Source organism: Scyliorhinus canicula, unplaced genomic scaffold (genome assembly GCF_902713615.1).
Source record: "Scyliorhinus canicula unplaced genomic scaffold, sScyCan1.1, whole genome shotgun sequence".
Classification (NCBI taxonomy): Eukaryota; Metazoa; Chordata; class Chondrichthyes; order Carcharhiniformes; family Scyliorhinidae; genus Scyliorhinus; species Scyliorhinus canicula.
This window is the reverse complement of record NW_024055500.1, coordinates 4133849-4150539: the sequence shown is the minus strand read 5'-3', so window position 1 is coordinate 4150539 and position 16691 is coordinate 4133849. Positions and strand designations below refer to the sequence as shown.

The window sequence follows — 16691 nt, the reverse complement described above, 5'->3', positions numbered from 1 at the left end:
TCCCACGTGTACCTGCGTGTGTGGGTCTGCCCGCGTGTGCTTGCGTGTGCCTCTGCCCGCGTGTGCTTGCGTTTGTGAGTCCGCCGTTCGTACGTGTGTCTGTGTTCCCATATTGTAGGGTGGCATCACTGGATCAGGACCTGATGACAGGATGTATGCTCTGCGAGAATCTGGCTCATTTTCATCTCTGGTCTGGTTTCCAGGTCGGGATGCTTCTGCTGAGCACCGTAGTGGACATCAGCACAGAGTCATTCAAGCGCCACTTCCGCGAACTGATGCGACTCTTCCACCAGACCCTGGAGGACCACGACAACCCGCTGGTGGTCTTCTACACCATTCAGACACTGACTGCCGTGGTGTCGTACATGGGAACGGATGAAGTGGTAAGTGCCGATCAACGGGAGCACTGCGCTGCCACGGAATTGGTAAGATGCGCAGGAAGGTCGTTTGGCTTCGCAAATGGTGTCTGTCCCGGCTCTCCAATTGAGCATTGTGACTTAGTGCTTTTCCCCTGCCTTTCCCCCAGACCCCTCCGCACTGTTTCTATTCACGAGTCATCCAACGCCCTCTGGAAAGCCTCGCGTGAAGCTGCCTCCACCACACTTGCAGACAGTGCGTTCCTGACCCCCACCGCTCGCCCTGTGGAAACGTTTTTTTTGCAAATCACATTAGATCTGTGCCCTCTCATTCTTGATCCTTTTGCAAGCGAGAACAATTTCTCCCTGTCGACTCTGTCCGCCCCCTCATGATCTTGCACCTCTCTATCACATCTCCTCTTAGCCTTCTTCTCTCCATGAAGAACAGTCCCAACTGTGGTGATATGCGTATGCATAGCAATGTATATTGTTGGATGTTTGACCTCCGACCAGCAGATGGGGATGGTAATCCACGATGTGACTCCACAGACCGGCAGTTGGTAGTAAGTGGTACTAGAGGACAGTCGCGTTAGACGTAGCTCTAGGAGAATTCACTTATTCGTTACCGTTTGCATTGTAGTTTGTCAGTTATCTTTCCACACGTTCACTTTGTTAATAAACTATTTTACTCGTGTTATGGGCCAGTGGAACCCCAAAGTGCATCATGGAGTTCACCTGACCCACAACGTTTACTAGATTGTGGTATGGGGAGCACACGGCCCACTCTACAGGTGTGGTACAGCAGAAATGGAAAGGTACTTTTTCAAGCAAACAAAGTTAATTTTACGAATTTATTTACTATTTTCAAAACACGAACAGTAAGAATTTTTATCAACTACAAACACAAAGACCCCACACAGCTACAGTAATCAATGTATAACCCAAAATGAATCCCCCCCCCCCCCAACTGTTCCAATTCAATAACAAAATCCAAGCAAAACCCTTTTTAACAGAGTGGCCCAGTACACAGCACTCTTACTGGTATTAGACTTGTTATTAATATTCTGTTCCCCCTTTCAAACAGCTGGTTTGAATTCCTTCCGGAAAGCACTTATCCCTCTTTTGTTATCAAGCAGTCTGTAAATGGCTTTAAAAATGTAGAGAGACACTTCTTTCAATCTGTGCGGTTCAAACCCAGTCCAAACTCGAAGCAAAAGTAAAACCCAGAGCCACAGCCCAGCTCCAGCCACATCACTGAAGCCATGTGATAAGACAAAAATATTTCTTCAAAGCACACTCCCATACAAAGAACAAACAAAGAACAAAGAAAAGTACAGCATAGGAACAGGCCCTTCGTCCCTCCAAGCCTGCGCCGACCATGCTGCCCGTCTGAACTAAAATCTTCTACACTTCCGGGGTCCATATCCCTCTATTCCCATCCTATTCATATATTGTCAAGATGCCCCTTAAACGTCACTATCGTCCCTGCTTCCACCACCTCCTCCGGCAGCGAGTTCCAGGCACCCACTACCCTCTGTAAAAAAACTTGCCTCGTACATCTCCTCTAAACCTTTCCCCTCGCACCTTAAACCTATGCCCCCTAGTAATTGACCCCTCTACCCTGGGGAAAAGCCTCTGACTATCCACTCTGTCTATACCCCTCATAATTTTCAAGACCTCTATCAGGTCGCCCCTCAACCTCCTTCGTTCCAGTGAGAACAAACTGAGTTTATTCAACCGCTCCTCATAGCTAATGCCCTCCATACCAGGCAGCATCCTGGTAAATCTCTTCTGCAACCCTCTCTAAAGCCTCCACATCCTTCTGGTAGTGTGGCGACCAGAATTGAACACTATACTCCCAAGTGTGGCCTAACTAAGGTTCTATACAGCTGCAACATGACTTGCCAATTCTTATACTCAATGCCCCGGCCAATGAAGGCAAGCATGCCGTATGCCTTCTTGACTACCTTCTCCACTTGTGTTGCCCCTTTAAGTGACTTGTACACCTAGATCTCTCTGACTGTGAATACTCTTGAGGGTTCTACCATTCACTGTATATTCCCTACCTGCATTAGACCTTCCAAAATGCATTACCTCACATTTGTCCGGATTAAACTCCATCTGCCATCTCTCCGCCCAAGTCTCCAAACGATCTAATTCCTGCTGTATCCTCTGACAGTCCTCATCGCTATCCGCAATTCCACCATGGCACTACACTCTATAATACATGCCACTCCCTGTGGCAGATATCCCATTCCGTGAGCGATGTTTCCGTGTCAATGTGGGGGGATGGGGGGGTGTTATTTCGCAGGAAGTAACCAGTTGCCCCTCCACGCTGTGACGGTACCTTTTCTCTTCTCCCTGCAGAATTTGATGCGCCCGATGATACCAAAGCTGTTGATCGCGATCCAGACCCTCATTCAGCACAATCAGGTGAGCCGGTCGGTGGGAATGGGCGGCTGCTCCGTGGAACCAGGCAACCTCCGATAAAGGAGGAGAGGGGGTGGTGAGAATCTGGAATGCGCTGCCTGGGAAGGCAGTGTCCGTTAGAAACCTCACCACCTTGAGAAAGCACTTGCAACATCACATTCCAGGATGCAGAACAACTGCTGGGAAGTGGGACTAGCGCGTGTTTAGGGGTAGCTATTGTCGGTGCAGATTTGATGGGCCGAAGGGGCTTCTCTGCGTTGTACGAATATATGCCTCCCTCCCACTGCTGTTTCGCTCGCTTACGGACAGTTACCCCAAGGCAGTTTCCTAGCCTACCATCAGCGCCCAGAAACTGTGGCCAGCATGGTAGCACAGTTGCTTCACAGCTCCAGGGTTCCAGGTTCGGTTCCCGGCTGGGTCACTGTCTGTGCGGAGTCTACACGTTCTCCCCGTGTGTGCGTGGGTTTCCTCCGGGTGCTCAGGTTTCCTCCCACAGTCCAAAGATGTGCAGGTTGGGTGGATTGGCCATGCTAAATTGCCCCTTAGTGTCCAAAATTGCCCTTAGTGTTGGGTGGGGTTACTGGGTTATGGGGATAGGGTGGAGGTATGGGTTTGGGTAGGGTGCTCTTTCCAAGGGCCGGTGCAGACTCGATGGGCCGAATGGCCTCCTGCACTGTAAATTCTATGATTGTGAAAGCGGGGATGACAATCCAGAACAGGAGTGGAAAGTACAGATTAATCGTAACTTTTTCTTATTGCTGGTCTCCCCGATAATATATATATTTTTTATAATTAGTTAACCTAATTAAGTTTTTCCAATTAAGGGGCAATTTAGCGTGGCCAATCCACCTACTCTGCACATCTTTGGGTTGTGGGGGCGAAACCCACGCAAACACGGGGGGGAATGTGCAAACTCCACACTGACTGTGACCCAGAGCCAGGATCGAACCTGGGACCTCAGTGTCATGAGGCAGCTGTGCTAGCCACTGCGCCACTGTGCTGCCCTCTCCCCGATAGTATTGACTGAAAGATGTACATGGATGACCTCCAAGCCCACAGGCAGTATTAGAATATAAGAACTAGGAGCAGGAGTAGGCCATCTGGCCCCTCGAGCCTGCTCCGCCATTCAATTAGATCATGGCTGATCTTTTGTGGACTCAGCTCCACTTTCCGGCCCGAACACCATAACCCTTAATCCCTTTATTCTTCAAAAAACTATCTATCTGTACCTTAAAAACATTTAATGAAGGAGCCTCAACTGCTTCACTGGGCAAGGAATTCCATAGATTCACAACCCTTTGGGTGAAGAAGTTTCTCCTAAACTCAGTCCTAAATCTACTTCCCCTTATTTTGAGGCTATGCCCCCTAGTTCTGCTGTCGCCCGCCAGTGGAAACAACCTGCCCGCATCTATCCTATCTATTCCCTTCATAATTTTAAATGTTTCTATAAGATAACCCCTCATCCTTCTAAATTCCAACGAGTACAGTCCCAGTCTATTCAACCTCTCCTCGTAATCCAACCCCTTCAGCTTGTGATTAACCTAGTGAATCTCCTCTGCACACCCTCCAGCGCCAGTATGTCCTTTCTCAAGTAAGGAGACCAAAACTGAACACAGTACTCCAGGTGTGGCCGCACTAACACCTTATACAATTGCAACATAACCTCCCTAGTCTTAAACTCCATCCCTCTAGCAATGAAGGACAAAATTCCATTTGCCTTCTTAATCACCTGTTGCACTTGTAAACCAACTTTCTGTGACTCATGCACTAGCACACCCAAGTCTCTCTGAACAGCGGCATGCTTTAATATTTTATCGTTTAAATAATAATCCCGTTTATGTTATTCCTACCAAAATGGATAACCTCACATTTGTCAACATTGTATTCCATTTCCCAGACCCTAGCCCATTCACTTAACCTATCCAAATCCCTCTGCAGACTTCCAGTATCCTCTGCACTTTTCGCTTTACCACTCATCGTAGTGTCATCTGCAAACTTGGACACATTGCTCTTGGTCCCCAACTCCAAATCATCTATGTAAATTGTGAACAATTGTGGGCCCAACACGGATCCCTGAGGGACACCACTAGCTACTGATTGCCAACCAGAGAAACACCCATTTAACCCAACTCTTTGCTTTCTATTAATTAACCAATCCTCTATCCATGCTACTACTTTACCCTTAATGCCATGCATCTTTATCTTATGCAGCAACCTTTTGTGTGGCACCTTGTCAAAGGCTTTCTGGAAATCCAGATATACCACATCCATTGGCTCCCCGTTATCTACTGCACTGGTAATGCCCTCAAAAAATTCCACTAAATTAGTTAGGCACGACCTGCCCTTTATGAACCCATGCTGCGTCTGCCCAATGGGACAATTTCTATCCAGATGCCTCGCAATTTCTTCCTTGATTCCAGCATCTTCCCTACTACCGAAGTTAAGCTCACTGGCCTATAATTTCCTGCTCTCTGCCTACCTCCTTTTTTAAACAGTGGTGTTCCCGTTTGGAGATGCAGAGCTCTGACATTCCCCTCCCCGACGCACCATGATTGTCTCGATGGTGTGGGTGGAGAATATCAGGTTTGGACGAGAGTGCTTACTTGTGTGGGAGGGTTGGAGGGCTCCGTCTCTCATCCGTAGCCCTGTAGATTCAGTGGCAATGGGGGGGGGTTCTGGTGGAGAAGACCTGATGGGCCGAATCAATTGGGTAATCGCTGTCGCTGGCAGGAATGCGCCTGAGTTGGCCCTCAGAAGAGAGCAGCGACGGCAACCAGCTGAGTGAACAGTTTAACAATAGTTGGTCAGTGGCGCCACCTCTGGGAAATTGCAGAGCACACTGTGCAATCCTTGCAGCTCGATGGTCGCTGCTGCATCCTACATATCTCTTCACTGCTGACTCGCCTGACTGATTCTCCCTCTCCCCCTTCCTCTCTCGACAGGATCAAGCCAGTGAGGCAATGGAAGTGTTTGACGAACTGATGGAGAGTGAAGTATCTATCATTGTGCCTTACCTGTCGCAGATAGTCCACTTCTGCCTGGAGGTCAGTGCAGCATTGTGTGTCGGCTGTGAATTACACTCGAAGCCTCCCCCTTCCCTCCCCGACCTATTTTACTCTTTCCTACGTTGAGTTATGGTGGGACATGGTTCCGTAGGTACCAACCGCTTCCAGAACTTCGTTCTGTTCATTTTTCAAACGTGAGCATTCCTGGTGAGCGTGGTTCGAATGTTGGGTGTTTTTATGTTCTATGTTCTATCGTGGAAGGTTTGGAACGGGTGCAGAGGAGATTTACCAGGATGTTGCCTGGTATGGAGGGAAAATCTTATGAGGAAAGGCTGATGGACTTGAGGTTGTTTTCGTTAGAGAGAAGAAGGTTAAGAGGTGACTTAATAGAGGCATACAAAATGATCAGAGGGTTAGATAGGGTGGACAGCGAGAGCCTTCTCCCGCGGATGGAGGTGGCTAGCACGAGGGGACATAGCCTTAAATTGAGGGGTAATAGATATAGGACAGAGGTCAGAGGTGGATTTTTTACGCAAAGAGTGGTGAGGCCGTGGAATGCCCTACCTGCAACAGTAGTGAACACGCCAACATTGAGGGCATTTAAAAATTTATTGGATAAGCATATGGATGATAATGGCATAGTGTAGGTTAGATTGCCTTTAGATTTTTTCCATGTCGGTGCAACGTCGAGGGCCGAAGGGCCTGTACTGTGCTGTATCGTTCTATGTTCTATGAGGGATGGCTTTTAGCTGTATGGGGAGTGCTTCACGTTGTATCTAATCCGCGCAGTCCACGCCCTGATGATACAGCGTAGAGTGAGTGTTATCTGTCCTGGGAGTATTTGATGGGGACAGTGTCGAGGGAGCTTTACTCTGTATCTAACCCTGTGCTGGACCTGTCCTGGGAGTGTTTGATGGGGACAGAGTAGAGGGAGCTTTACTCTGTATCTAACCCCGTGCTGCACCTGTCCTGGGAGTGTTTGATGGGGACAGTGTAGAGGGAGCTTTACTCTGTATCTAACCCCGTGCTGTACCTGTCCTGGGAATGTTTGATGGGGACAGTGTAGAGGGAGCTTTACTCTGTCTCTAACCCAGTGCTGTACCTGTCCTGGGAGTGTTAGATGGGAACAGTGTAGAGGAAGCTTTACTCTGTCTCTAACCCCGTGCTGTACCTGTCCTGGGAGTGTTTGATGGGGACAGTGTAGAGGGAGCTTTACTCTGTATCTAACCCCGTGCTGTACCTGTCCTGGGAGTGTTTGATGGGGACAGTGTAGAGGGAGCTTTACTCTGTATCTAACCCCGTGCTGTACCTGTCCTGGGAGTGTTTGATGGGGACAGTGTAGAGGGAGCTTTACTCTGTATCTAACCCCGTGCTGTACCTGTCCTGGGAGTGTTTGATGGGGACAGTGTGGAGGGAGCTTTACTCTGTATCTAACCCCGTGCTGTTCCTGTCCTGGGAGTGTTTGATGGGGACAGTGTGGAGGGAGCTTTACTCTGTATCTAAGTGATGGGTGCCATTTTCTCTATGCGACCAGTCACCTTTTTCTGGTGCTCCTCTTCCCTGCCTGATGGACATCAATCCTGTCCGGACGGGTGAGTTCTGTTGGGTAGAACCCAATTTGAAGTTAGGATCGGGAGAAGAGTTGGGAAGCAAGCTGGGTGGTTTAGATTTCTACAGCGCCTCCTGATGTACTTTACTTCATGTTAAGTCTTTTGACGTTGCTGCTGAAATGTAGTAAATTGCCGCACAGGAAGATCCCACGAAGAACAATGTGATTAATGACTAAATGGTCATGTGGGAATGATTTTGATTAAGGGCTAAATTCTCACTGCTGGAGCGAGCCTTTCTGATCTCCTACAAATGGGGCAGCAGGGTAGCATGGTGGTTAGCATAAATGCTTCACAGCTCCAGGGTCCCAGGTTCGATTCCCGGCTGGGTCACTGTCTGTGTGGAGTCTGCACGTCCTCCCCCTGTGTGCGTGGGTTTCCTCCGGGTGCTCCTGTTTCCTCCCACAGTCCAAAGATGTGCGGGTTAGGTGGATTGGCCATGCTAAATTGCCCGTAGTGTCCTAATGAAAGTAAGGTTAAGGGGGAGGGTTGTTGGGTTACGGGTATAGGGTGGATACGTGGGTTTGAGTAGGGTGATCATGGCTCGGCACAACATTGAGGGCCGAAGGGCCTGTTCTGTGCTGTACTGTTCTATGTTCTAAATAATAACTTTGACGTGCATCAGGCAGTGTCTCAGTTTAATGTCTCCTGTCCAAATGCAGCAAGACCTGGGCAATATCCAGGCTCAAACTGACAAGCGGCAAGTTACATTCGCCCCACACAAATGCCAGTCACTAATCATCTCCTACAAGAAGATCTAACGTTCAATGGCATTACCACAACCCCCAAAGATCTCTGCGCAACTCCAATTCTCTCTGGCTACACGTCCCCCAATTTCGATCGTCCACCATTGGCGGCTGTGCCTGGGTCCCCAAGGTCTAGAATTCCTTCCCGAAATCTCTCCGCCTCTCTCTCTCTCCGTCTGTCCTCTATGTAGCTTGGTGTCCATGTTTGCTTCGTTGGGATGTTTTACTGCGTTGTCGGTGCTATGGAAATGTTTGTTCACGATGACCAAATGGCGATTCTAAAGAAGCTGTCCCGCTTTGCACTCCCCCCTCTAGATTGCAGCCAACGCGCTCCTCGGAGACAACATCCGGGTGAAGGCCTTGTCGTGTGTGAGCTTCCTGATCAAACTGAAAGGAAAGGTGAGAGGCGTTTTGATTGCTTCAATCTTACCCCGGGAATCGGGATGCAGCAGATGGGAAATAGATCCTTCGACCTCTTGGGTTTGGGATCAAAACCCAACCCCACACAGAAGGGACGCTGCAAACTCCTCCCTGCTTTAGCTGTGGGCACTGAAGTGGAGTTTGAAGCTGCCTTAGCTCTGAGGTGTGATGTTATGACACAACAGAGGCACAGACTTGCATGCGAGCGTTGCAGCCTAATAACGAGGAAGATAGTAAAAAATAATATTCGTTTAGACACGCTACCATAGCTTGGATTCATCAGGACAGATTTGCACAAATCTTAAAGGGTACAACAATTTCTCCTGCAGGAGAAAAAATGAAAATCGCTTTATTGTCACGAGTAGGCTTCAAATGAAGTGACTGTGAAAAGCCCCTAGTCGCCACATTCCGGCGCCTGTCCGGGGAGGCTGGTACGGGAATCGAACCGTGCTGCTGGCCTGCCTTGGTCTGTTTTAAAAGTCAGCGATTTAGCCCAGTGAGCGAGCTTGTGTTTAAAAAAAACATTTTTAATTAAGGGGCAATTTAGCGTGGCCAATCCACCTGCACATCTTTTTGGGTCGTGGGGGTGGGACCGTCGCAAACACGGGGAGAATGTGCAAACTCCACAGTGACCCGGATCCTCGGCACCGTGAGGCAGCAGTGCTAACCACTGCACCACCCTGAGAAGAACTCGTTAATCGGTTGAACAAGTGGACTGTGATTTTTTTTTTTAATTCTCCCGGCATGCTTGCCTTCATTGGCCGGGGCATTGAGTATAAGAATTGGCAAGTCATGTTGCAGCTGTATAGAACCTTAGTTAGGCCACACTTGGAGTATAGTGTTCAATTCTGGTCGCCACACTACCAGAAGGATGTGGAGGCTTTAGAGAAGGTACAGAAGAGATTTACCAGGACGTTGCCTGGTATGGAGGGCATTAGCTATGAGGAGCGGTTGAATAAACTCGGTTTGTTCTCACTGGAACGATGGAGGTTGTGGGGCGACCTGATTGAGGTCTACAAAATTATGAGTGGCACAGACAGAGTGGATAGTCAGAGGCTTTTCCCCAGGGTAGAGGGGTCAATTACTAGGGGGCATAGGTTTAAAGTGCATGGGGAAAAGTTTAGAACAGATGTGCGAGGTCTGTTACACAGAGGGTGGTAAATATATGGAACGCGCTGCCCGGGGAGGTGGTGGGAGCGGGTACGATAGCGGCATTTAAGGGGCATCTAGACAAGTATATGAATAGGGTAGGAACAGAAGGGTACAGATCCCGTACGTGCAGACGGTTTTTGTTTAGGAGTTTGGAGGGTCGAAGGGCCTGTTCCTGTGCTGTGCTTGTTCATCCGTGGGATTGGTTGAGAAGTTGCTGTGGAGAATGTACCAAAGCCCAGTCAACGGGCCAGCTTTTTGAATTCAAGCCATTGGTATGCTTGTGAATCTGCTGTGATTGAGTGCAAAAGCTCCAGATAATAATAATGGCTTATTGTCACGAGTAGGCTTCAATGAAGTTACTGTGAAAAGCCCCCAGTCGCCTCATTCCGGCGCCTGTTCGGGGAGGCCGGTACGGGAATTGAACCCGCGATGTTGGCCTTGTTCTGCAGGTAAAAGAGATTAACTGTATTTAAGGCCGTGCAGACTTGTCTGAGGACGAGGGAGAGCTGATAATGTTTGAAGATGTCCAGTTAGAGTTTCTGCAGAGGTTCGGGCCAGCAGCGTGGGTTCGATTCCCGTAACAGCCTCCCTGAACAGGCGCCGGAATGTGGCGACTAGGGGCTTTTCACAGTAACTTAATTTGAAGCCTACTTGTGACAAGAAGTGATTTTCATTTCACTTCATTTCTGTAAAGCAGTGTCAAGGCATCGCTTCAGTGCCATTGGTATTGAGCAATGTTCTTCAACCTTTTTTTTCCCGGGGATCCATTTTTACCAACCGGCCAACCTTCGGGATCCACTCCGGCCGACCTTCGGGACCCACTCCGGCCGACCTTCGGGACCCAAGCCGGCCGACCTGCGCGACCCACGCTGGCCGACGTTCACGACCCACGCCAGCCAACCTTCGGGACCCAACCCAGCCGACCTTCACGACCCACGCCGGCTGACCTTCACGACCCACGCCAGCCGACCTTCGGGACCCAACCCGGCCGACCTTCACGACCCACGCCGGCTGACCTTCACGACCCACGCCAGCCGACCTTCGGGACCCAACCCGGCCGACCTTCACGACCCACGCCGGCCGACCTTCACGACCCACGCCGGCCGACCTTTGCGACCCACGCTGACCGGCTTTTGCGACCCAACCCGGCCGACCTTCACGACCCACGCCGGCTGACCTTCACGACCCACGCCAGCCGACCTTCGGGACCCAACCCGGCCGACCTTCACGACCCACGCCGGCCGACCTTCACGACCCACGCCGGCCGACCTTTGCGACCCACACTGGCCGACCTTTGCGACCCACGCTGACCGACTTTTGCGACCCACGCTGGCCGACCTTCACGACCCACGCCGGCCGACCTTTGCGACCCACACTGGCCGACCTTTGCGACCCACGCTGACCGACTTTTGCGACCCACGCTGGCCGACCTTCACGACCCACGCCGGCCGACCTTTGCGACCCACACTGGCCGACCTTTGCGACCCACGCTGACCGACTTTTGCGACCCACGCTGGCCGACCTTTGCGACCCACGCTGGCCGACCTTTGCGACCCACGCTGGCCGACCTTTGCGACCCACGCTGGCCGACCTTTGCGACCCACGCTGGCCGACCTTTGCGACCCACGCTGGCCGACCTTTGCGACCCACGCTGGCCGACCTTTGCGACCCACGCTGGCCGACCTTTGCGACCCACGCTGGCCGACCTTCGCGACCCACGCTGGCCGACCTTTGCGACCCACGCTGGCCGACCTTTGCGACCCACGCTGGCCGACCTTTGCGACCCACGCTGGCCGACCTTTGCGACCCACGCTGGCCGACCTTTGCGACCCACGCTGGCCGACCTTTGCGACCCACGCTGGCCGACCTTTGCGACCCACGCTGGCCGACCTTCGCGACCCACCCCGGCCAAACTTCGCGACCCACGCTGGCCGACCTTCGCGACCCAGCATTTTCTCTGACATTGTTTGCTGCTGACAAAAATGGAGGAAATGGTTTTGGTCCCTTTGGCCCTCGTACACGCTCCTCCAATGGAACCTGTTGGATGAAGGTGAAGCCTTCCGGTGTCGGAAAGTATGGAGTCTCCATCTGTCCAAAGTTCTGCAATTTTTTACTGTAAAATGTTATCAAATAAACCTCCCCCGAACTTGTCAAAAAATAAAGTAAAAATAAATGGAAAAAATAAATGGACTTGTAAAAAAAAAAGTGAATAAAATAAATGAAAAAAATACAAATTAAATGAATAAAATAAATGAATATAAACCACAACAGGACTTGTAAAACATTAAGCTGCAACCGTTTAAAGAAATAGCGGCCGCACTGCGCATGCGTGCCTAATTATCAGCGAAATACGGCTAAATTTTTTTTTACCATGTTCGCGGCCGCTTGCAACCGGTGTTATGAAAAGCCGGCTGCTGCGCGGGGATTTGCGCGATCGGGAGCGCCGCGGACAACGCCTCCGCGACCCTCCCGACTCCCACCCGCGGCTCGCGTCCCCTGCTTTGAAGAACACCGGCATTGAGGGCAGATTGAGAGCTGAGATGGTCTATTATCTTGTTTCAGTGGGAGTAAAGATAGCAGTTAACGGTCTTCTATTCAATGTGTTGAGTTTAAGTGGTAATTCTAATCTATTTCCTTGTGATGTTAAATATATTTTTATCCTGTGCCAATAATAAAGTTTGTTTTAATTTACCACATCCCTATTTATTTGGGCAATCGCTCCTGCAGCGAGGATTCCTTTCCATACAGTCTTACACAATTAAAATAAAATATTGGGGCTTCTTTCCAGTGTCCTAGCCACTGCTGGGATTGTAATTGAGTGTGGGCAGCACGGTAGCACAATCGCTTCACAGCTCCAGGGTCCCAGGTTCGATTCCGGCTTGGGTCACTGTCTGTGCGGAGTCTGCACATCCTCCCCGTGTGTGCGTGGGTTTCCTCCGGGTGCTCCGGTTTCCTCCCACAGTCCAAAGATGTGCGGGTTAGGTGGATTGGCCGTGATAAATTGCCCTTAGTGTCCAAAGATGTGCAGGTTATGTGGATTGGCCATGATAAATTGCCCTTAGTGTCCAAAATTGCCCTTAGTGTTGGGTGGGGTTCCTGGGTTATGGGGATAGGGGGGAGGTGTTGACCTTGGGTAGGGTGCTCTTTCCAAGAGCCAGTGCAGACTCGATGGGCCGAATGGCCTCCTTCTGCACTGTACATTCTGTGAAATCAGTACAGCCTGTTTGTGGCATTTTACAATCCGTCCCATCCCCCTACTCTCTTTCTCTAGTTCCCTTCAACCCACTAAGAACTCTACGCACAGCAATAATAATAATCTTTATTAGTGTCACAAGTCGGCTTACATTAACACTGCAATGACGTCACTGTGGAAATCCCCTCGGCGCCACATTCTGGCGCCTGTTCGGGTCACAGAGGGAGAATTCAGCACAGTACGCACAGAATTCGGGAGGAAACCGGAGCATCCGGAGGAAACCCACACAGACACGGGGAGAAAGTGCAGACTCCGCACAGACAGTGACCCAAGCCGGGAATCGAACCTGGGGCCTTGGAGCTGTGAAGCAACAGTGCTAACCACTGTGCGGCCTGTTGTACACTCCCATACCCTCCGCCATCTCGGCCCTAATGTCTGGAATTTACACCCAGATCCCTCTGCCACCTTGCCTGTCTCCTCCTTCCAGTCAATGCTTCAAATCCATCTCTGACCAGGTTTGTAGTTGGTATAAAATGCCCATGAAGCACCGTGGGAACGTTTTATTGCGGAACGAACCCTGTCTGAATGCTGTTTTTTCTGTTGCCGTGCCGAATGTGTTAACCGGAGTGATGCAGCCCTGTTCTCAGCCCGTGCCTATTCTCTTGCCCAAACAGGCCATCGTGAAACAGAAGCTGCTCCCCAGTATCCTGAACGTGCTGTACCCCATAATGTGTGCGCCCCCACCCGAGGGGCAAATGGATCCTGAGGATCTGGATCTGGAAGATGACATTGAGGATGAGGTCGAAGCCCAGACTCCGAAACACTTCTCTGCACAGGTAGTTGCAACATTGGGCGCAGCAGACAACAAACAGCACTGAAATGGCTCTCCGCCCAGTTAGCCCACCCCGCACGAGTTGCGGCTACGGGTGATGGGCAGCACTCCCTCCTCTGGGATTGTTTTACTTCAGAGACCTGAGCAACACACTCAGATGCAACATTTTGGTGCGAGGACTGAGGGAGTGTTGCGCTGTCAGAGGGTCAGTACTGAGGGAGCGCTGCACTGTCAGAGGGTCAGTACTGAGGGAGTGCCGCACTGTCAGAGGGTCAGTACTCAGGGAGCGCCGCACTGTCAGAGGGTCAGTACTGAGGGAGTGCCGCACTGTCAGAGGGTCAGTACTCAGTGAGCGCCGCACTGTCAGAGGGTCAGTACTGAGGGAGTGCCGTACTGTCAGAGGGTCAGCACTGAGGGAGCCGCACTGTCAGAGGGTCAGTACTGAGGGAGTGGGGCACTGTCAGAGGGTCAGTACTGAGGGAGTGCTGCACTGTCAGAGGGTCAGTACTGAGGGAGTGCCGCACTGTCAGAGGGTCAGTACTGAGGGAGTGCCGCACTGTCAGAGGGTCAGTACTGAGGGAGGGTCGCACTGTCAGAGGGTCAGTACTGAGGGAGGGTCGCACTGTCAGAGGGTCAGTACTGAGGGAGTGCCGCACTGTCAGAGGGTCAGCACTGAGGGAGCCGCACTGTCAGAGGGTCAGTACTGAGGGAGTGGGGCACTGTCAGAGGGTCAGTACTGAGGGAGTGCTGCACTGTCAGAGGGTCAGTACTGAGGGAGTGCCGCACTGTCAGAGGGTCAGTACTGAGGGAGTGCTGCACTGTCAGAGGGTCAGTACTGAGGGAGTGCCGCACTGTCAGAGGGTCAGTACTGAGGGAGCGCCGCACTGTCAGAGGGTCAGTACTGAGGGAGTGCCGCACTGTCAGAGGGTCAGTACTGAGGGAGTGCCGCACTGTCAGAGGGTCAGTACTGAGGGAGTGCTGCACTGTCAGAGGGTCAGTACTGAGGGAGTGCCGCACTGTCAGAGGGTCAGTACTGAGGGAGTGCTGCCCTGTCGGGAGTACTGTGTTTTAAATTGAGACATTAGCGGTTGATGAACACCTCCACACGGTGTCACAGAAGCAGCCGCACCTTCCACTTGTTTTCAAAAAGTTGCGAGTGTTGGCCACCTGAATAGACAATACTGTTGGATAATATGTATTGACAGATTCCCAAGACACAGCAAGGCAACACTGCTGTGGCCTGGGTAGTAGGATCTGACTCGTCTTCCCGTGTGGCCCGGAATATCGTCTGTGCAAAGGAGCCACGCGTGCAGCTGGGGTTGAAATAGCCTCGCTGTATCGCCGAGTGTGGCCTCTGACTGTGCTCATCATTCACCACAGCCCCATAGTGACCAAAACGTCACAACCACAACGGTGGGAGTGACCGCGTGTGCGCCTGGCTAGGATGCCTGCTCTCGATTAGACAGCCGTCTGAAACATCTCACTCCTCTCTCTCTAGGTGATCGACATGCTGGCCCTCCATCTGCCTCCAGAGAAGCTGTTTTCCCAGCTGGTGAGTTGAAACACGACCTCGACGAGCAGGCCTGGGATGGGACAACTTGCAACTCGGGATGTGCAAAAAAACGCTGGGCCTTGGCATCGATGCCACTCCTGTAAATGAATCAAAATAAAACCTTAGCACTTTACCAGTTCCCGGCAGCCCCCTTCTTCCTGGGGGTCAAAAACTGTTTATTTGGTCTTCTGGAAGATAAGTTGCCGTTGTTATAACTTAGCCATGCAGTCTGCTAGCACAGAGATGGATATCCCAGCCTGACTGAGCATTATCGGGCGAGATCTGGCACAAAGCAACATGGCCCAACCTGTCTGATTGGAGGGCTGTGACTAGTGGTGTTCCGCAGGGATCAGTGCTGGGACCTTTGCTGTTCTTAGTGTACATAAATGATTTGGAGGAAAATGTAACTGGTCTGATTAGTAAGTTTGCAGACAGCACAAAGGTTGGTGGAATTGCGGATAGCGATGAGGACTGTCAGAGGATACAGCAGGATTTAGATCGTTTGGAGACTTAGGCAGAGAGATGGCAGATGGAGTTTAATCCGGACAAATGTGAGGTGATGTATTTTGGAAGGTCTAATGCAGGTAGGGAATATACAGTGAATGGTAGAACCCTCAAGAGTATTGAAAGTCAGAGAGATCTAGGTGTACAGGTCCACAGGTCACTGAAAGGGGCAACACAGGTGGAGAAGGTAGTCAAGAAGGCATACGGCATGCTTGCCTTCATTGGCCGGGGCATTGAGTATAAGAATTGGCAAGTCATGTTGCAGCAGTATAGAACCTTAGTTAGGCCACACTTGGAGTATAGTGTTCAATTCTGGTCGCCACACTACCAGAAGGATGTGGAGGCTTTAGAGAGGGTGCAGAAGAAATTTACCAGGATGTTGCCTGGTATGGAGGGCATTAGCTATGAGGAGCGGTTGAATAAACTCGGTTTGTTCTCACTGGAACGACGGAGGTTGAGGGGCGACCTGATAGAGGTCTACAAAATTATGAGGGGCATAGACAGAGTGGATAGTCAGAGGCTTTTTCCCAGGGTAGAGGGGTCAATTACTAGGGGGCATAGGTTTAAGGTGCGAGGGGCAAGGTTTAGAGGAGATGTACGAGGCAAGTTTTTTACACAGAGGGTAGTGGGTGCCTGGAACTCGCTGCCGGAGGAGGTGGTGGAAGCCGGGACGATAGTGACATTTAAGGGGCATCTTGACAAATACATGAATAGGATGGGAATAGAGGGATACGGAGCCCAGAAGTGTAGAAGATTTTAGTTTAGACGGGCAGCATGGTCGGCACGGGCTTGGAGGGCCGAAGGGCCTGTTCCTGTGCTGTACGTTTCTTTGTTCTTTAGCCGTGGATGGTGGGTGTCATTTCAGACTAGAATATTTGTGGGAGCATTAATTGG

At 50.9% G+C, this 16691-nt stretch overlaps 1 protein-coding gene across 1 annotated transcript in view; it reads left to right on the top strand.

The window, feature by feature from the left end:
• Nucleotides 1–203: 203 nt before the first annotated feature.
• The window catches only part of ipo4 (importin 4), a 75752-nt gene continuing 59264 nt past the window's right edge, over nucleotides 204–16691 (top strand). The window contains exons 1-6 of the mRNA XM_038788178.1: nucleotides 204–383; nucleotides 2724–2789; nucleotides 5729–5830; nucleotides 8460–8543; nucleotides 13584–13745; nucleotides 15240–15293. Coding sequence (XP_038644106.1) covers nucleotides 210–383; nucleotides 2724–2789; nucleotides 5729–5830; nucleotides 8460–8543; nucleotides 13584–13745; nucleotides 15240–15293 — 642 coding nt within the window. The 5' untranslated portion in view covers nucleotides 204–209. The remainder of the gene's footprint in view (nucleotides 384–2723; nucleotides 2790–5728; nucleotides 5831–8459; nucleotides 8544–13583; nucleotides 13746–15239; nucleotides 15294–16691) is intronic.